The 22834-nt window shown below is 31.0% G+C and overlaps 1 protein-coding gene across 9 annotated transcripts in view; it reads right to left on the bottom strand.

Annotated features, from left to right (window-relative positions):
* Window positions 1-22834, bottom strand: part of gish (casein kinase I gish) — a 36049-nt gene that overhangs the window by 9901 nt on the left and 3314 nt on the right. For all 9 annotated transcript variants that reach the window (XM_011499521.1, XM_011499522.1, XM_011499524.1 and 6 more), the window contains 5 exons: window positions 4821-4861; window positions 3617-3686; window positions 3381-3529; window positions 2113-2347; window positions 568-887 (listed from right to left, as the gene is read on the bottom strand). In XM_011499521.1, coding sequence (XP_011497823.1) covers window positions 568-887; window positions 2113-2347; window positions 3381-3529; window positions 3617-3686; window positions 4821-4861 — 815 coding nt within the window. The remainder of the gene's footprint in view (window positions 1-567; window positions 888-2112; window positions 2348-3380; window positions 3530-3616; window positions 3687-4820; window positions 4862-22834) is intronic.

Below are 22834 nucleotides of genomic sequence, written 5' to 3'. Positions count from 1 at the left end.
AAGGTTACCAACCTTGTCGGATTTAGTTTTCTGTATATGCGATGGGGCTGCCATCCTTAGTGCTCTGAGCTGCGCGAAGTTTGGTGGCTACAGGACGTACATTGTTTATTGGGCAGCATGCAAATGTTGAGAAAAATTCGGTAAGCTCTATGTTTCACGAAAACTACTTGCAAACGTGCGGAGAACTTGCCATTTCTTATGCACTCATAGAGTCGCTTACCATGCGGTTCTCGTGCACTTTTCTTTCGTATTACATTTTTTCTGTTTTATCGAACCTCGTGTGTCGAGGAGTTCACCCGTCATTTTTTTGCCTTGAAAATTTCATGCGCATGCTCAGAATGAAAAAGTCTCTTATCCATGCCTCAGTTGCAAGTCAATTAAGATATATTGTTAAGATGTCAAAGTTAAAGTTAATGCAGACAGAGATGTGACAGATTGATACAGAGTGGGGAGAATGGAAGGATGAGAGAGAGAGAGAGAGAGAGAGAGAGAGAGAGAGATAACGTACAGAGATCGCGAAGGAAATGGAAATAAAGTCAAGGGCAAGCTAAACAACGTGCCACTCACCATGGTTTTGCCCGTCCAGTCGAACTCGGCGTCGCTGGCGTAGCCTTTTCTGTCGTAAAGATCCTGGAAGAGCTTCCTCAGGTACTCGTAGTCCGGTGTGTCGAAGAAGTCGAGTCTGCGCACGTAGCGCAGGTATGTGGCCATCTCTTCGGGATGACCCTCGCACAGTACCTCGATCGGCGTGGCGCGTTTCGTATCACCGATTTTCTGATATCGTTCCTTCAGAGTGTCGGCTTTCAGTCCTTGCCACGGCAGACTACCCCTTAGAAAATACATGAACATGTGTCCGAGCGCCTCGAGGTCGTCTCTTCGGCTTTGTTCTGTAAACAAGAGTGTTGCCTTTTAATTCTTAATTTGTATTAATGTTTTAGTTGCTCCGCAGTCCTCGCAGCATCTCATCCATGTCCTCTCATACAATTAACCCACTTTTTAAATATTAGAAATTTATTTGCAATAAGGCAGTAATAATTGAACGTAGAAGCTTAATAATAACGTCATTAAATAAACTGATTATTGATCTGAGTGAAAAAATAGTGATTCGATATATGTTATAACTTGTGCATCTAGGACGAACTCGCTCTTCGTACTACCACATTTATACATTTATAAAACTGATTCGTCACTTTCTGTGAAACAATATTAAAAATAAAAATAAAAAAATAAAAAAAACAATTTCACAACAGCCTTGCGTAATCCGTAAGATTGGAAAGTATGGTTTTTGTTAAATATTTATAATTATAAGATTTATTTTAAATGTACGTTCCAATGGACATTGAAGTTTGTTTCTCATTTTTATAAATTAATCTTCGATATCGTATTGCCAATGGCTTAAAAAAAAAAAATCAATAAAACCGATTTAACATAAATTATTAGTATATTTTGATTGTCGATAATAAATGCCATTGTATATATCATATCATATCATATCATATATATGTGTGTGTGTGTGTGTGTGTGTGTGTGTGTGTGTGTGTGTGTGTATGTGTGTATATACAGGATAGTAATAAACCTTAGGAATGATTTTATTTCGAAATATTTTTTAAGGGTCTTCAAAGTTATAGCTTTGCGTATATTATAAAATGAATATATCGAATAGACATGGCTCAAATGTAAAAAAAATCCAAGATATCGGCCGATTTAAATTTATTTTCCTTTACACTGACATTAAACAAATGGATTTTTAATTTCGACTATACTTGTGCTATAAAAAGGGATATCCGAGTGTTCGTGATCAACGTGAATATAAATTCAAGTAAAGTAGAATTCCACGCTGACTAATGAAAAATCGGTGATATAACATTATAACTTTATAAATTCGCTATGAATTTCGAACTACAGTATGTGTTCCATTTAAAATAAAGCTGTAAATTAAATGCAAAAACATATACTTGCAATAATGCTTTATAATCGGCTTAAACATAATAAATAAAAAACAATAAAGTTATTATCGGCCGTTAAAAAGAAAGGTCAGGGCAAATAATGTGTATTTTACTACATTAGCCCGCAATGATCCTGATTTAATTAAAAATCGAATTATTCATTAACCTTTTCCTTGATGTGTGTTAATGCTCATGTATCGCGCTGTGCCCGTCAGACTTTTATGTTCTCGATAAGGTATGTGTTTATTGGTTTCCAGGTCTATGTACTCTTTGGCTAGTCCGAAGTCGATGATGTGAATGATCTTTTCCCTATTGGTCGTATTTCGTCCGATGAGGAAATTCTCCGGTTTTACATCCCGGTATATAAGATGTCGACTGTGAACGTATTCTATCCTATGGAGCTGTAAAAAATAAAATTATTTACTAAATTGTCTATTTTATTCGACCAATAAGCCGTATTTATTAATTAACCTTAGGTTCGCCAATTTTTACGTAATTTATCTATGATGTTAAATATTTATGTAATCATAGGTAATGTAACGTAAACAATTAATTAAGTAATGAAAACATTTGATTTTTGTAATTTGCCACAGAGTAAAAACTTTATATTTTTGGTATATTATTTTATAACTATTATTTTACCGTGAAAATTTTGTTAAACGCTATTCTACAAAGATTTTTTAATATATATATATATATTTAGAAATACAACCGCAGTCTCATCTTACCGTCAAGGTTAAGATTTAAAATTTTAAAAAATTATTTAAAATAATAATTAATATAGTTTATTAATTTCAAGAATAAAATTTATTTATATGTATTAACTTTCGAATTACTTAATGTCGCAGTAGAAAAAATAAAAAAAAAAACAAAAAAACCAGAAAATAAAAAAACGAAATTCACTACGTAGCGGTGGTTCGATCAATTTATCTCTTATTTATTATTGTCATTAAAAGTTAAGCTAAACAGTGTTAAGTTGAGAATATTCTTAAATATAAAACAGGCGTATTATTGTTTTCAACTATCAATGGCTATGCCATTATTAAAGTAGCCAAATTGCACAGAATGATAAAAGGCAAATATTTAAGAACGGCAAGACAATGCTGAATAATTGGAAAAATATACTTAGCTGTTCGCTAATATTTTCAAGTAAGAATAAATTTGTTATTGACTTCCTTGGTATTTGAAAGGGCACTCGTAAAGGGAGCCTTAGATTTAAATATTAAATGTTCACCTGACAATAGCTTACGAGCTCTTATAGCACTTTGCATGTAAGGATAAAAAAACCGAGGGTTTAAGCGTTTTAATAATTAATGTTATTCTCAGCTACGACGATCGAATGGACGTGACAGGAGCGGACGACCGGTTCTGCTGAAATGCGGTGCTCCGGAAACGGCAGGGAGAAAGACATGACAAGGTCGCTGGATAACTTACAAGTTGCGTGGCAATGTTGAGGACGGTCTTTAAGGTAAATTTTCTCCCGCAGAGGTCGAAGAGATCTTCGAGGCTTGGACCAAGGAGTTCCATCACCAGCGCGTTGTATTTGCCGCACGGGCCGAAATAATACACTTCCGGCACGCCTTCTGTACGTGTATTCTCACATAAGTATTTCTCATTCGTCGACCTGTTGCTGCGATTGCCGCAATCGGCGTGATTAACGCTATACTTACCCTGTGTACCTAATAATTTGTAAAACCTATATTCCAAGTGAAGCTGTGGCGCCTTTGACTTCATTGGTTCCTGCGGGCAAACGTTTTTAGCAAAGTCGACTGATTAGCAGAATCGCGCATTCGTCAATGTATTGCCAAGTGCTTTGTACCAATACGCCTCTTTAATATACGATGCTACCATTAGTTTCAATACCTGTTAAACGCCTGTTTACACTTCCGTTGCATTTCCATAGTAGTAGATCGATTTGATAATAAAGAATTAAATAAGAGGAAGAATAAAAGGAAAAAGAAAAAAAGAAAATTCTTAGAAATTTTGGAAAATTAATTGGTCGTCGAATGTGCGAAAAAATTGAAGATATCCTTGGCCATATTTAACCTTCTACAATTAACATATCGTGACACGCGTAATATATATTTATTATGTCTGCGTATTCTGTGGCATTGCAGATTTAGTCAAGTCGACACAATTTTTTAAAAAAAAAAAACTTGAAATAATTTTACCGTCTAGATTTTAATTCATTTGACTCTCAATAACGTACTGTAAAATTTCAGAATTCGCCAATTTAAATGTACATGCTTATTAAATAATTTCCTATATACGATGGAGTTACTTTTAACTGATTATTTCATGCAAAACTTTCGAACTTCACGGTTACAGTCTTGAAATATTTAAGAATAATCGAGGATATTGGATTTGAATTAATAAGCTTTTAATGCTCATTGATTATTTTTTTGTTAAAGTAATGTATAATTGGAACTCGCATACGAGCATCAAAAGTGAGGCATTTTCGGTGCCGAAGAATATATCTATTATCGATAAGAAATTTCAAGCAAACAAATAATTAAATATGAAAAATTCAAAGAAGTTATTTTCATATTCTAAACATTTATCGAGCATTGTATACATTTCATTGATTGAATGTTAAAAGTTGGTATATCTCTCTATTTAATTACCGTGAATTTTATTTGAATCAATACATGATATGTGTTTCAAGTATAGGTTCGGCAATAAATAATTTAAAATGAAAAAAAAAAATCTATTCTCCGACTTGTTTATTAAATAATCGAATCAAATTGATAAAGACATAAAGTAAAATCAAAAATAAAAAATTATTAAAGTTTTATTCAAATAATATTGCAATTTATAAGCGTATTGGCATCCAGCATCTCCTTAATAATTAATCGTGTAACAAATGATTATTACCATTTTAATTGCTACGTGTTCATTATTGTAGAGATTTTTTCCTGAAAATAAAGTAAAATGGTAAATTCTTTGTTTGATATGTAACGTGACGAATTTTCATTTGAAAGATATCGGGTATAGTGTGGAAACGAGATGCATTTTATGAATAAAATTCTGTTGACATATCTTGTAAATCAAATGTATTTTGTGTACACAAATTCTAATCTATTTTGAATCAACACTTTTCGTTTTTTGTTTTTTAGTAGTGAATAAATCTTCAAGTCTTAAACGTCCTATTGTTATAGAAAAAATTCGTAGTACAATTATAGAAAATGTGCGTCAATTTTTAAAGTATTAGATCTTTATTTTTCGCTTTATTAGATCGTCCTCAACGTTTAACATACAATTTGCTTCTCAGTCGTATATTAATATGTATGATTGTCAATTAAAAAGCGACGACTATGTATATTAAGGTCCGAACAAAGCAATGGAATTACGGTATCAAAGAGATTGTGGGAAGACTTACTACTATTTTCTACATGATCAAAGCTTCTCAAACCTAATCCCCATTTATCCATGGAAATCCATTGAAAATAAAAAAAAAAAAAAAAAAAAAAAAAAAAAAAAAAATAAATAAATAAATAAAAAGTAAAAGAGCGCTCGACAATTAAACTTTTATGCTCTGATTTTACAGTAATTGGCAATGTGCTCCCACAGAGAGAAAATCATAAGTCTTGATAAGATAATTAAGTAAGAATACAAGTTAACAATAGAGGTTTATGCAATTCGTTTTTCGTATTTAAAAATTGTATACATTCGTAAACTGATTTTTTCTAAATTCAAAGTTCTTGCGTTAGTTTGACAACTCTAATATTCTTTATCATTGTGGAATGAATTATGAATTGATCATTAAGCAAATATAGATAAATAATGTGTCATGATACATGTACATCGGGAGACTCTGCGAATAATTGTTTCACACAGGGGATTACGATAAGTGTCAAACATTCTTGAATGTTCCGACGCAAGTAATAATGCCGGACATATAGATTATTCAAGTAGAATGAGAGGTGATGAGGGGCAATGGGAGCCGATAATAATGTACGTCAGCGTGAAGAAGTCGTAGCGAGCACATCGACGTAGTTGTTAAATTTTATTATTCTCGACGAACGGGCATTTCTTTTCACGGAAAGCTCTTCGTCAAACTACGATGCATAAAAATATTTCTCTTCCGCTCTACGCAACACGTGTTCACTCGCCTCTCCGCCCCTTCTTTCCCAACGACGATGCTTACGACAGTGCGCAACAGGATTGATGGGGGATTAGCTTGGTGCACTACTGCGACTAGCAAAGTCTCGGTAGCACGAGTCGATTCGGTCACTTATAGTCGCTTCAGAGGCGAATTATTAGATTTATTGTACCCGTCATGTGGCCGTGAAACCTTTCGCGTGCACTCGTGTCCGAGATTTCGCGATTGAGCGGCTTTTGCTTATGAGCCGGGCTTTTTAAGGCACGTTGACGAATCTCGTATTTTTCGCTGGTGGATCGATAAAATTCCAAAGACGCACAATCTCGGCAGTGCTCACACTCGCTATTTACAAGATAGATAATCGGAGGGTGGAGGAGGAGGAGGAGGAGGAGGAGGAGGAGGAGGAGGACGACGACGACAACGACGACGAAGAGGCCTGACAGGAGCACAGGCGGCGGGGAATATATCCGTCACGATGCGCATTTTTATATCCGTTTCGAAATATTTACAAGGCTTTCTTGCTATTGGCTTAGTTGTTGTTGTTGTTGTTGTTGTTTTTTTTTTTTTTTTTTTTTTAAAGTCGAGAGACGAGATTTGGAGCAGCACTATTTACGAAGATAGCAAGAAACTGTACAATTCTGAGATAAAGTATTACGGAGCTGTTACGTGAAATGTATTTTCATAAAAATTAATCTCTTGTTTACGCGAATAAGCTAAAGTTTACTATTCACGATGTCTAATTTAGTACAAAGAAAAGCCGAGGAGGAGGCGGCGGGCACTTCAATTACATTACAAAGTATATGAAAAATAAAAGAACAAAAACAAACAAAAAAACAAAAAAGAAAACATACGTTTATGTCAATTGAACATCAATTTTGCAAATGAAATAAATTACTAGCTATTACGAGTAAGGAGTAAATCATTTTGTATGCAAACATTTCAAATACCGACTGTGTATTCGAATTAATATGTACGACATTGAATTATAGAGCTATAATTACTTCTTTGTTACAACGATACTCTCCATAATTGACAATAACCTCGATACTTTTCTCATCAATGAGATTTTCAAATATATTAATAATACATAAAAATTTTCATTGTTTTTGTATGAGCGAGTGGATCAAAATCACGATGCTTCTATGCAATGGTAATACGGATGACTATTAATTGCACAAATGAATACTAATTTCAATTATAAGTGTACAAATTCAAAAACATAATTGCAACACTAATCGGCTATTAAAAGTATTATTAACAATAACAATGGAGTAAAATTGCTTGTTAATAATAGCGATGTAGCAGATCCTTAACATTAACAATTAAGTGAAGCGTTATTCGTTAGAAGGGCAATTTTAGTGAGAATTGAAGCATTCGGTAAATATTACATGATCAGCAATTTCAAGTAAATACAAAAATATTGTAGGCCGTCTAGGTCACTCGCTTGAATAAGTAATACATATTCCGAGTTAAAAATTCAATATATAGTCGAACCTTCAAATTATTGGGCGTAATATCGAAGGCAGATAAAAGATACTGCCACCGACGCCTAAATTTACGTAACCGTCGATGAAATAATAATAAGCATTTTAAAGCTACTTATGCTTCATTTTTCTTATAACAATTTTCCATTGTAACACTGACTTTGTAAATAAACAACTTAGCGAAGAATGTTTTTTTTATTATGTTTTATTGACCCGCTTCTAGGCGAATAAGTACAAAATCTTGTTTACACCAGCCTTTGTAAACGCTAATGCCCTCGATGTCATAATCCACAACTCCATGCCCTTCATTCCCTGAAAATCTCAAATAAGAAGGTAGTCGCGAGTTCTTCTGGTTAAGACAGCAAACGCAATTGGAGAGCAACAACGTCAAGACCAACAACGAGCTCTCCACCTCGCGCCCGCAGTCACGTGCTGCTCGCTAAGCACAGGCGTCTCGCGTCTGGACACTTTAACTAATGGTGGGTAGGGGGTAGGAGGAGGAGGAGGAGGAGGAGGAGGTGGAGGTGGAGGTGGAGGTGGAGGTTGAGGTGGTGGTGGAGGTGGAGGTGGAGTGAGGGGGGTTGATATTTTTTCCTCGCGGAAGATGAGAGTCTCGCTGCGCGTGCGTTCTTCGTCGTCGCAGTTGGAAAAATCTCCTGTCTAAAGGACATCCGACGATCGATGCACTTCTCGAGAGGAAAGACGAAGGTGGAGTAGTTGGAGGAAGAAGGGAACGCGGAGGAAGAAGAGGGGAGCGGATGCGAAGGGAAGCTCGCCCTCGGATGCGCGCACACCGCGCCCTGACAACCCTTGGTGTGCCCACCTATGAGTACACGTCCCTTCTTTTCTATGTATTAGGCTGGATGATTTTCCGACGTGGCACTTCTCTCGCTTCTCGAGTTATTGAGCGCTATTTTCCCCCTCGGCGCTACGCCACGCCGTTCGTCTTTGCCGACCCTCGTTATTTTTGAGGGGTGTATAGCTGCAATACGAGTGGATCCTGCACATGCAATTAACGGAGCTGTGATAACTTTTGAAAAAAAAAGCATCGTCCTAACGACCACACGAGGCACAGCGCACGGATTTTACACGACTAATTGTTCGGAATACGAAAATATAATCTGCGTTATTCACCGCGACTCTCCTCCATCTTTTCTTATGATTTATGGTTGCGTCAATTTTGCTTTGTGATTGTATTAAAATATCTTGTATGAGATCTTAGCCGTAGCTTTCCAAAATTTTTCGTTTATAAATGACGAACGTGCTTGCTTTAGTTTATCTTTCCAACGAATGGAGATTATGATACTTGGCAATAATTTTACGGCTTAGTAAGTAAAACGCATATACATACATGAATATTAATGAAGATAATAATTCCTGCTCGATTGTATTCCACGAAGACTTGAAATGATGATTCGCATTTTTTTATTTTTTTATTTTTAAACAATGTAAAAATTACTTTTGTATCTATGTGGAATAAAATACGCTATCTACGAATTATTAAAATGCATTTATATTTCAATATTCTTAAAATAATATGTGCGCGCTAAAGAAACTTTTCGTTCGATTTCTCAATTCTCGGTCATTAATCTAATTGAATACTTCAAGCATTACCACCTGACATAAATTTTATTTTATATATTACGTATAAACCTCTCTCTCTCTCTCTCTCTGTGTGTGTGTGTGTGTGTGTGTGTCTGCACGCGCGTGTGTAATGTTTATATGTAGATTGGATAATGCTTTACACAACATTATTATTATAGTTTAAATGAAGAATAATAACTTCAATTAATAATTATGTACAATTTTTATTGAGTTTAACAATTTTACAAGTTTATATTAGGGAATAATATTTTATAGGACATAAAAATTTGTTTATGTTGAAAGAATACGAAGTCGCTTTACTATTTTATAATTCTAAATGACGTTGAAAGCTCAAATTAAATTTTATAAATAAACTATTTACAGAATATGTATAATTCACATTATAATCATGATAAAAATTTAATATTTCAATTAAAAAATCCATATTGTTAAATATAATAGTATAGTAGCCAGCTTTTTCTATGCCAAGAATTTGTTTGTATGTTTTATTTGCAATTACAATAATGTTATTGTACAGTGCAAAGCAGTTCATATAGTATTTACAAATTAAATACTTTATGAAGTAATAAAATATATAGTTTATCAAATCATATAAAAATTTTTTTTAACTATTTGTACTAACTATTATTTAATAAACCGTTTGATTTGATAAATAAAGCATAAGAATTTTCATTTTACATTTCATCACTTTTATTAAAATATTATGTGTATTTTCTTAATGCAATAATGTGAAAGTTTAATTTATAAAGCCGATGGTCAAATAGTATTTTTAATTTTAGTATTATTTACATTGGAATTATTGTCATAATTTCATCTTAGTGACGATAAATTTTTTAACCTAACTAATTGTCCATAATATAACTGCAATCTAAGCATTTCCAAATATTTTTCACTTTCAAATATAATTAATTTTGGGACAATTGTTGTTTTACTCTAAAAAATTATATATTTTTCTTATATTAAACATATTTAACAAATGGAATTTTCATGTTTTCTTCATTATTTTCATAATAAAATTTACTATTTTATAATTGCATGAAAATACCATTTCTTAACTCGATGAATATAGGTATAATAGAATGTGAATTCGGCTCATAAAGGATACAGATTATATTTATAGGTTTTTTTAATGTCAGCATTGCCATTATAGATATCAATTACGTTAACTACTTAATTTCAGTTAATTACCAAAAATATTAAGTGAAAATCACAAAGAAGTGATGTTTACGGGTAGGAATATATTACCATGAATTTAAAATCAATATTTTAGAATTATTACAAAAATTATTGTATTATAAAGAATATTGTGGAATATGTAATTATGATTTTTAGTACATCAATTTTATAATTTATTTTCGTTCTACTAAAATGTCAGGAGATAATAATTTTAATAATAAAATTCATTTGATTTATTAGGTATATAAATTAATTCAATTCATTCATTACATATAGGAATCTTTACATGCGATTAGAAAATACTTTCTCACTGTGAATTGTTTAGATTTATTGCGAAAGAAATCATAATTTTAAGTAAAAAGATAAATACTTTGAAAGGTTACTGTATTTTTGTGATTTAATTGAACAAAAATTGTGTAATAATACTGATAAAATAACTCAAAATTATACATTGATTATTTTATACATTAAAGGTATATAATTATTTATTATAATGTTAAAAATGAAAGAATATTTCAAAATAAAAATCAAAATTATTTTTTTTTTTTAAGTAGAAAATAGTAATTAATAATAAAATAACAATGCGATTATTAATATATATATATATATATATATATATATATATATATATATATATATATATATATACTATTTACTTCGGCTATATCATTAGTTTTAATAACACGATATATTTGTTCGATGACTATCGATACTTAAGAACTTTATATAATTTTATATAATCTATATGATTAGTGAAGTTAAATAATGGCTGTAAGTTATTATTCATAATTTGTACTGATGTTATTATTTAATTATTACTTTAATTTTAATAATTCACACAAACTTGTGAAATTCTTTAGGCGCTATTAATACACGAAGTATTAATGAGATTAGAAATGTCAAATTCCGTTAAATTTACTGTCACGATGATGAACACTAATGTCGTAATTCAGTTAAAACGAGGCACTGATGAATTATTTAATATTTCTTTAATAAAAAATAGTCGAAATTTATTGCGAGTAGTGATGGTGGTAGTAGTAGCAGTGATGGTAGTAGTAGTAGTAGTAGTAGTAGTAGTAGTAGTAGTAGTAGTAGTAGTAGTAGTAGTAGTAGTAGTAGTAGTAGTAGTAGTAGTAGTAGTAGTAGTAGTAGTAGTAGTAGTAGTAGTAGTAGTAGTAGTAGTAGTAGTAGTAGTAGTAGTAGTAGTAGTAGCAGCAACAGTAGATCATTGAAATCAAAAGATAAAGGGAAAATGGGTCAAGAGTTTAATAGTACTTCAATATACGTTACAAGTTAAAAAAAGAGGTCCGTAATTAAGTATTTAATCTACAGCATACATAAAGAAATTTTCGAAAGACTTACTACGACTTTTCAAAGATTTTATTAATTATTAATACTTAAATTATTAATGGTAAACAATGTATATAATAAAATGTAGGATATGATATATCTTATTTCTAAATTTAACATTACTTATACATTTTTCATCCAATTACGACGGGCAATTTTTTTTAAGCCCAATAATAAATTTGTTAAAAAAAACTTTGCTGTACAAATACTTTGGTATATAAATTGTTAACTCGAGTTAATTCTCTGCCAGTGAACAAATTATCCGCAAATATGTCAAATGAATGACGATCTTGAGTGTATTGCTTAATGAGACAAGAGGCGCAAAAATGTATACGTACAAAAGGAAATTTATATATTGTTCGATTCCACAGTAAATAATAGGGAACAACGTAATGACTTCTGACGCGGTTTAACAAGAAAGTATTTACTAGCACGTAAGTAGTACACTTGGGCATTATTCTTTTGATGCACTGGTGCTTTATAGAATGCAAGATTGCCCACGTGCGATATCGAGAGTAGCTTAAGTATCTGTACAACAGTTTCCGAAGAGTGCACCTCGAACAATCAGCTTAGCTTTGTTATCAGATTTTGGCGCAGCAAAGCCTGATGTTTTGACGAAAGAATGGCTTACAGCAAGTAAGTTGCATCTACTCATTTAGAATCGCTATCGTCAACTAAGAGTGATAAGTATATTACTTTTCCTTACAGCTAATGGGTCGTTAGTAAGGAAGTGTTTTCATTGGGCAAATCGCTTACATTGCATTTATTCAGTGATTATATATATATATATATATTTTTTTTTTAAATATCGGAATTTAAAATATTATGATTTATTTGTTAAATATTTGAATATTTTGCTTTACAATAATGTTGCAATGTGCAGCAATGAGTCATTGAATATGATAATAGTGTTAAAAATAACGAGGAGAAATAATTTTCTTTTTTTTTTAACTGTTTTTCAGACAAACATAATGTCTTTTCAATTTATGATGAATAATCTATATTTTAAATATGAAAATTAAAAGCGTAAAGTTTTTAAGTAAAAAACTAAGTATTCTTTTTTATCGGTCAAGTAAAACAAATGGCAAAAATCCCATGGATTCGAAATGTATTGTGAGTGTACAATTGTCGGTTTGGGGTACGGTAAAACAACATTTCACCAACATCATTAAAACTGAATGCTTCAGATATTTTTAAGGCACTCGCATATCGAAGAACTATAATCCAATGATCGAATGCAAATAATACTCGATAGAAATTTCCTAAATACTATTGCAATTAATAGAAAATTCAATGGTAAAATTGTTATGATAATCAATGTCTTGGTTTCCAATAGACGCGAAACGACGGCTTTAATATGAAAATATTCGTTTGAAAATTTTTCACGGTCGTACGTGTGGGGCCCTGAAACGAAACTTTCATAGAAACTTTAGCAATTAATTTTCGTTGACATTATCATTACGTCACTTTGTTAGGGTTCCTTTATAGTTCCTCAACGCTCTATGAATATCAATAAGAACAGTCGAACAATAATGCATTAACAGGTATATCATTTTTTATGCTAAGATTTTCACCTTGAGAATAGGAAATTTGGTTCAATCGAAATATCAAATAATTCATAATATAATGGTGGCGCACTTTATGACTCGTTTGTTTAATTCACAATTATCTCGATATAAATACACTGGATGTCATTATTGTATTTAACATGTTAAAACATTTTAATGATATTGCCGATATTTGATGCCACTCGCGACTTCACAGAATCGTCCAATAAATCTATAATTCAATCGGAAACATTGAATGCCTTTTGATGGAAATAAAACGTTCCCATAATGGCTTTGGCAGTCGCTTGCATTTCAGCCAATAAGTCGCCCATATAACAATCATCTTTTGAACATGCGAGCGGTTTTTGGGATTAGTTTGGCTTCGTTTCCGCTTAATTGATGCAAGGTTCGCGTAACTAGAAAAAAAAAAGTAGGAGAAAGAAATAATAACTTGCTACATTTAGTTGAGGGACCTTCGCACGTTTATTGTCTTCACACGAGCTTCTGATAAAAATCGTAATTGAGATGAATTAAAACATAAGAAAGATAACAAAGTATGATATAGCCGTACAAATGTCTTAAATTACCGATTCGAATTATTTAAAGTATTATTTGTGGGAAAGAGGACTAACATTTTCATGAATATTTTGAAAGCTGCGTGCAATTGTTCACTAAGTTCTTTTTTCTTTTGTTATTTTTTAATTTTTCTCTGCTTGCCAATAAATAGCCTTTATATGCATTTATATTTACCTTACTGTATCATCGAGCTACAAATATTTACGAAGAAATTGATTGTATTGTTGCCTGAGTTTGAGTTTAATCTAATGATCGACAAAGCGATTTCTCAGGAAGCAGTTTTTTTTTTTTTTTTTTTAATCGTTGAGTGGAAACTTTGTACTATAGGAGGTACGCTCGAGAAATCTCCGGACTTGCATTTATATTTACGACTCATCTCTCTTTGTATTCATATTATCTGGAGTCTTCGTTTCTAATGAGATGAGCAACTACTATAAAACAATGAAGTAACGCCCTCTGAGTGGTCGATAAAGTAAAAAATATAATTCGTTGCAGTTGTAATTCAATCTTGTTTAAAATACCGAATGAAAAAGAATAGGCTATTATTGGAGAATACTATTTTCTAATAAACTTAGATTTAATAATCGAGGAAATTTTTGTTAATGCATTTATAATTGTTATTAGTAAATGCAACATTGTTGTATAAACATGAGGGACATTTAAGTCCCCTGACCGAAATTAATACTTATAAATGAGCAAATATATGGAATATAACCAAAGGTGGCCATTAATGGTATAATAACCTAGCGAGTTTTCAATATCTTAAAATATATTGCAAATAAGTTTAATAAAATTTTTGTCTCTCGGGAATAGTTCCACGAAATTAATTTCTCAAAGGCTTAAATACAAGGAATATTAGATTCTTCAAGGCACTAATTCTTTTTCGTCGGTCACGGTAAAAAATAAAAAATGCATATAAATTATAATTAAGCGTCAGTTTTATAGCTATAATTCTCAAGTAAAACGTTAATTATTGTAATGAGTCTTCAGATTCAGGGAGAATAAGAAATACGCATTAAATTAGTATTAATGTTAAAATTATGTTAATTTTATATATATATATATATGGAAGCTCTAATGAACAAATACTTAGTCAATTTATTTTGTTATAACACTAAGGTTTCAAAAAAGCAGATGCATTATTCGACTTTGTAGAGATTTAAGAACAAAAAAATGGATAAATATTATATTAATTTACGCTTTCGTGCATAATTCTGTTTACTAATTACTATTTTATCAAACACTATTTATTCCTTTATTCGCTTATTATGATATTTCGTAACTTCCGATATTTTTAAACGAATGGAAAACCTTGCCTTACAATTATGAAAATATCAAAAATACTCGATGATTTTAAATCGACCCAAATAAAGAACATGTAAGAAAATAGTCCCGAATGTAGTTTAACCGAATGTAATTTTCTGTTATAAAACATATTTAATAAATTATTAACAATCTATGGTTCAAATATATATATATATATATATATATATATGCGCGCGCGCGCGCGCGTGTGTGTGTGTGGAGAGACACTCCTTTGACGGTGACTAAGTGTTTGTACTGATGAGCAACGAAGTTTATTTTATACGGAGGCAGTCTGGTATTTTTACCGCACCTCGTATTTTCTAGCGATTCTGATGTGGGTTGTATATTTTACATAATATTGTTTATAAGCATTTGCTTCTTCGACAATAGACTTTTCTGTTTTGGCATATTTTTGATTGTCACTAAATGGAAATAATAATTTATTTAATACCTCTATTAATACTTTATTGCAATATTTTGTCACAGTTAATTAACATCATTTTTGCTACAATTTGTGCAATGTTGTGACTTTAATTAGCATTCACGTAATTAAATAATATATTGAATACTTAATCTTATTAATAATAAAAAAAAACAGATAATTAAAAGGGCTATTCTTACTATTGAAATTCATTCTAGTGGAAATTCCACATTTGTTTTTAAGTATTGTTTAAGTTTACTTTAAGAATTCTTAATACTAGCCATTAAAATATCATCATTTTAGTAATTGAATATTGAAATGTTTCAATTCTTTTTAATTAGCAAAAAAAAAATATATGATAGGTTAAAAAGGATTCGAGTAAATATATTAGCTTTGGTTTATGAAAAAAAAAAAAAATATATATATATACAAATATTCGTATAAAAATACAATATGTAATATTGTATATTATCTAGTTTATTAATTACGGTTATTTGTATATTAAGGTACGTTAACGTGAATGTAGTAGCATATTTTGTTTTTCAATCCGTTAAACTTGTTAATATTAAGTATAATTTGAAGGAATTAATCGTCTTAATAATTGCAGACAAGAATTTGCGGATGGATCGCCTTACCAATACAAAGACATTTTAATATTTTGAATAGAGAATGTGTAATAGTTGAACATAGTAAATCATATATGTATTAATCTTTCGTAAGTTCTTGTAATTTTTACAAGTTATAAAAAGTAATTGTTAGGAATTGTATTTTAAACCAATATTTTATAATTTTTTATTTATTTCCGAATTTTGATCTGATTTCCAAGTAGTATGTCGTAAATAGGACAAATGCCCAAAATGACTTGTCTAATGTGTCATTGCATGCCGCTATGTTTTCTAATTAGATCTAAAATTTTAGTGTTTATATATATGAAGACGTTTATTTGTATTAGTCAATGAAAATACTTCTCGTATTTTAAGATATTTTAAATCGACAGATTTTCTTAATTAAATTTCTAACAATTAAAAAAGTATTACGGCTTTATTTATAAGGCATCTCGTTCTTCATAATTTATTCACGAAACATAAATTCATTAATTATAAATAATATTTAATATAATTATTAATAATAAATAGCAATTATATTATTGATCTTTTGGCGCAAAAATTGTAAAAATGAAATTAAACTAAATAACAAACAAACGTTTGCTGTTAAATGAGCTGATATTACATTAACTAAAAATTGTTAAATATCAGGGATAAATATAACAAAATTGATTAAATATAAGATTTGCTACAAGTTAGCTTAGAATTAAAAATAATAATTACGTAAAAATATAAGTACACGCTAAACTAGATTCACAATACGATACGATTGCATTCGTTTACATTGAAAATTGAAGGAGATAGTAGAGAGAGAGAGAGAGATTGATTAAAAAATTCTGCTCTAGTTTCATGGTAAGAGCAGTGTTACCTTTTGGTTTGAGCTCGATTTTGTCGGTAAAATGCGAATTTATCTGAAAATCGCCACCATTCTCCCTCTCGCGCGCATTCTTTATAATAAAATTCGCGCAAGTGAAAAAGACAAATAGAAAAGAAATAAAAGAGCATGGGAAAAGGATAAATAAAATATAACTAAAGTAAAATCTTTTAAAAAATCAACATTTCATTGTAAAATTACAATGAAAACGGTGGAGAGTAAAAATAGCTAAAATGGGGAAAATACGTGTTTCTTCGTATTGCTCGGTGGTGCGTTAGATGCGGGGCAAGTTAAGTCACCGAGTGGGGAAATCTACATCCCTCTTCGACACGGGTTGACGTATCAACCGCCTTAATGAAGCATTTTTCTTAAATAACCTAGACTAATTTTTCAAGAATAAAACACCTATATTTATGTAAAATTATTATTTTTTTTTTTTTTTTTTTTTTTTTTAGAAAGGCCATACTTTCAATGCACATAAACATAATCTACGCCCATTTGTCTTCGCTTATTATATTAAAAAGTTATTTCACGAAAATTCACTATAGTGCCCGATTATATGAAAATATATTCTATACGAACGTTCCTTATCTAACCTACAAACCTACATACAAATGTTTTAATTAAGTAATGTATGAAGCGGCCATATAATAGAAGGTAAATATCGTTTGGTAAATTTGACCGCGCTACGAGTAATAACATCCTGAAATAATGCATTGAAAATTTTTAATCCTGATCAATCGTCACAGCAAAAAACACAAATGTCTTACAAACTCTTAATTCGCGGCAAAATACATTTTGTTCCTTACAATAATTTCAAAATTTAATATCGCCGTGTGTCGCTCGTGAAAGCTCGCAAAAGTCGGGGAACGCGAAAAGAGAACGAACGAGCAAACGATACGCCACGTATTTTTGCAATTTTTCATTTATCTGTAATTTTATTAATCTCCGGAATATCGGCCTCTTATTTCATCGGGCATCTTTATTCGCTTATAAATATTCATTTCTACGGATCGCCAGTGACGGCTAAGAATTACTTTAATTTCGGAGTACGCTAGCCATATCTTTGAAAAGTCCGTTACGTTCTTTTCAAGATTACTGGCTGTCAAGAGTCCGACTGAGAAAATACGAAATGAACTTTTATGGAAGAGCGAGCATTTTACGGACTAGATAGAAAGCGGAATCTTAAAAAGCTCATCCATCGGCGGGGATAAGGTCTTAATAAAATGATCTGAGAAAAGGAGGAAGATAGATAGCTAGCTTGATAGATAGATAGATAGATATATAGATGGATGGATGGATGGATGGATGGATGGATGGATGTATGGAGAGAGAGAGAGAGAGAGAGAGAGAGAGAGAGAGAGAGAGATTATGACAATGGCGGCGTAGCGCGACTCGACAGGGATCGAAAAATGCTCGGAACGAAGCCGCTTTGCGTCTGGGGGCGGAGTTGCCGATGGGGATGTGGGAGAGAGGGAGGGTGGCTCGAAAGCCAGATAAACAAATGGATCGGGCTCTCGTCAATTAAGTGACAGCGGGCACGACTACCCGTCCACGAGGCGCTCGGGCCGTGTAGACGAGCGCCGTGAATGTGGGTCAGGGTACCGAAACGCTTGCGCCTCGCGCACGTATGCGCCGCGATCACAAGAATAAACTAAGCCGCGCCAGACGAGCGGCACGTGCGAGAAAAAGAGACGGGACACCGAGCGCCATACTACTCTGTATTCCAGTCTACATCGCCTCCTACGGCTCTCCCGCCTCCTTCGCTACCCCCGAGCACGCGGAGCTCGGCTTCTTCGGCCAACCCCGCGGGCGTCACTAGATTTTTTTTCGTCACACTCAAGACAGCGGCACCGTACACAAACCATTCCCTGATTGATCTCTCATTAACACACTAACAATTCGTTTTATAAATAACATTGTCATCGGGATTATCAATCTGCGATGCTATCTCTTATTTAAATTATAATATCCCAATCCTGTTAAAGGCGTGGATTAGACTAAATCCCGTGCTTTAGGGCTTCTAACACAAAATAGTGATATTATAACGAGAGAAATGGTCCTTGCTTGAAATTAAATAATCTCATTCGGAATTATTACGTGAAAAGCCTGTTTGTAATTGTCACTATTCTGTTCGTGGGAAATACTTCTTCTAGTGTAATTATAATCTTTTACGTAAGCAGAAATCTGTTTCACCCCTCTCCCCTTCGCCGCTCCCAACGGACTTGTTAAGTTTTGATGAACGATATAGGGACAGAAGATCTATAGATGGTATGGTTACAGGAACTTGGAAATCATATCAAAGATTTAATATTTCCGCAAATTGTGAATGAGAATGCCATTATAAAGGTTCGTAATCACAATTCGTGTGAAATTTAGGATTCACTAGTCGCTAAAATAATGCTCCTATACGTAAAAGTTTGAACGGTTCTTTCGGAATTAAACTACAATTTCTCTTATTCGTCGAGTTGTTATAATTATGTTTTTATTTTTATATTATAGAGGTCAAACACATATATACTCTTATAAGATTAAGTAAATCTTTTAATATGTACAAATTTATGTTTAAACACAAATAAATTTATATATATATATATCTCAACACACGCTTGGTTTACATAAAATAATTATAATTTAATACTGCTACATCGTGTGAAAATATATAAACGTATTGTGTTTAGTGTTTATCGAATCTTGACCTTTACATTTACATTCGTAACAGTTTAATTGGAAGAGAATAGTTGGAAGTGATGGAAACATGAAATGGTAAAAATTGAAAAGTCGATGTAGTCTTTCATTAACGTACTGGCAGCTTTCCCATGGTAACATCATATTGGAAAATGTACTTACGTGAAAATATAAGCTTTCGATTATCATGATTCCATGATTAGAGTTAAATGTTACGTGATTTATTTCTTTTGAATTCAATGTGAATTTAAAGACCATTTCCATTAACAAAATCAATCTATATTATAAAAATTTTTCAACAATCGATCTTATTATTATAAATTTAGATTTATATTTTTTGCTCGACATATTTTTTTAACTTAATTAACCCTTTTTAAATTATCGATCATTAATAAATTACAACCAAAATAACGATATATTACTTTTAACAACATCTTATTATCATACATTGTAGTGAAATATTAAAAAAAATTATGTGATATCACTAGTAAAATATAATGAAAATCAAATAAAATTAATTTAATAACAATTTTGTTTAATTACGTAGAATTTTGACATTTTGTTCTTCGAATTCTAGTTTTATATCTAATAAATTAAAATGTAAACTTTTAGTTTAAACACGTAGTAACATTATATTACAAAAATTACTTTCTATTTTCTAATAAATGCTTTCGTATTCGATACAAGTGGGTAGGATTTTATTAAAAAATGATAAAAACAGTTTGAGAAAGATATTTTTCAGTAAAATATATTGATACGTTCTATTTTATATTTAACAACGTTTTCCGATTAAATTAAATTAATTTTTTTAAATTTCACCTCTATAGTAAAAAAAATTTAATTATTAATTATTACACGTAGAAAAAAAATAAATCAGTGAAAATGCGTTATGGACAAATAAATAAAGTAAATGAGAAATTAATGTTTTTAAATTTCATAGAAATCTCGAATATATATTACTTTTCTCTTAATGAGCACGAGTGTTTTCTTATACAAAAATATAATGATAGAAATATCTGATTTTACCATAATTATATATTTTAAATTACAATAGGTGCGAATATTTTAATTAAATTACATTTTAATTTCACCACAATAAGATTAATTTTATAAATCGCATTAGTTTCTTTTTAATAATATTTTTCGAATTTATTCATATGAAAAGTATACGATATCATTAAACATATCTAAGGGAATAAGATATTTTTTACCTTCTTATGTTATATCATTAACAATTCTATCTATTATAATATTAATGATGGTTAAAAATAAAAAACATATTTATGGCAGCGTTCAATGTTATAAAATAGAATGACACAAACGAAAATATAAATTTTTAATGGTTTTTGACTTTAATGTAAGGTTAATCTTAATAATTTTTATGAAGAAAGTTTCATGCTAAAAACTCGAGACTCGCTGTTGCGTTTATAATTTTATCCGCTTCCACTAAGCCAATTCAACTTATAAATTGAAAGGATGTTTTTCTTCTTATTTTACAATATTTTAAAACTTCAATTATAACTTCAATTTTCTAATTAAAAACTGAATTTCAAAATGATAATTATTGATAAAATGAACTTTTGTGTACAATGACGAGTATATTTAATATTGTATTTATAAAAGTATTTCAGTTGAGCGCATGCACTTGATAAGGACGAAAAAAATTGTCAAAATTCCATTACAACGAAATAATAACATACATCTTATAAATTGACTCATTAAAACAATCGCCTAAGGCCAATGATGAGTAGTAAATATTCTAACAATCCACTATTCGTATTTGACACCATCATATAAAATTCGCTATTCTTAATCGTGACTTTGTGATTTCTATTCTGTCACATAAAATACATGGAATTACGTATATTTTTAATTAAAAAAAGACAAAAAAATTAAAAAAAAAAATATATATATATATATATATATGAACAGGGATGACGGAGCGTAGGTGAAACTGGCCTCGACTCATCTAACCATATCATGTATCGTGTTTTTTGTTCATTGTTATCTTTCGTTATAATAATTTTAGAGAAAGTACAGTAGCCTTAATAGTATCTCACAAATAAGTTGTTCTACTGTGTAAATTCGCAGGTTAAGATGTAAAAATTAAAAAATACTTCTTAGATTAAGTTTTAATGTGAATATGTTGTTTTCAATGGATTTAAGCGATTGCTGGTACTTTTACAATTTATATACAAATAACATATCAATGTAATTTAATCATTGACAATTTTACAAACTCCTTCGTGTGTATTCCATTAATACTACTTTAATTTACAATACTATTTCATAGAACGAATTTTTTTTTTTTTTAATATATTAAATAAACTTCTTTACATGTACGTCAATTTTGATTGAAATATATTTGGATTTTAATAAAATGTTAAGAAACTTTATAAAAGTCTACTTGAATACTGTTGTAATTTATAAATAAAAGCGTCATAAATACGCAATCTCAATAAAAAATACGTGTAATCGTTAAAAATGTAAAAAAAAAAAAAAAAAAAAAAAAAAATTTTAATTACATTGTATCGATGACATCTTAAATGCAATTGATGATATAAATTTCAAACAAGAAATCCTCCACTTCCACATAAAATAATTGTCCCTTAAAAAAAAAGGGAAAAAGAACAGGTTTAAGGAATTTCATGTCGATAATGACATCACAATAAATCACAATTTTTTCAACCACAGTAATGAAATATTTTTCCATCATTAAAGATAAAGAAAAACGAAAACATTAGTATTTCATAGAGTAGCAATAAAAAGACCAGTTCATGACTCTCGGCTCATAAAGCAAACTTGTTTTCAATGCTTTGATATTTTATTAATAAATATTGATATAATAAAAAATGTTGGAACCATATACGTGTCATTTGCACGATAAATCAAGGCAACGTATAGGTCTGTTGGTAATCCCGTAATACCAACGCAAAAACCTCTTAAACAAAATTCTTGTAAGCGCCATACCTCGGTCGGATAAATCTCACACCCCCGCGAGTTTCATTCAAGGGCGTTAATAAGATGGGTATCGCCGCGTAAGACGGCTGAGTTCACTTTATCCCAAGTACTGCCTTTGACGTTGGCATCCCAAAGATAGAGAGATAAAGATAGTGGAAGGAAGGAAGGAAGGAAAGAAGGAAAGAAGGAAAGAA

This window comes from Ceratosolen solmsi, unplaced genomic scaffold (genome assembly GCF_000503995.2).
Source record: "Ceratosolen solmsi marchali unplaced genomic scaffold, CerSol_1.0 scaffold35, whole genome shotgun sequence".
Classification (NCBI taxonomy): Eukaryota; Metazoa; Arthropoda; class Insecta; order Hymenoptera; family Agaonidae; genus Ceratosolen; species Ceratosolen solmsi.
This window is presented reverse-complemented; position numbering and strand designations above follow the sequence as displayed.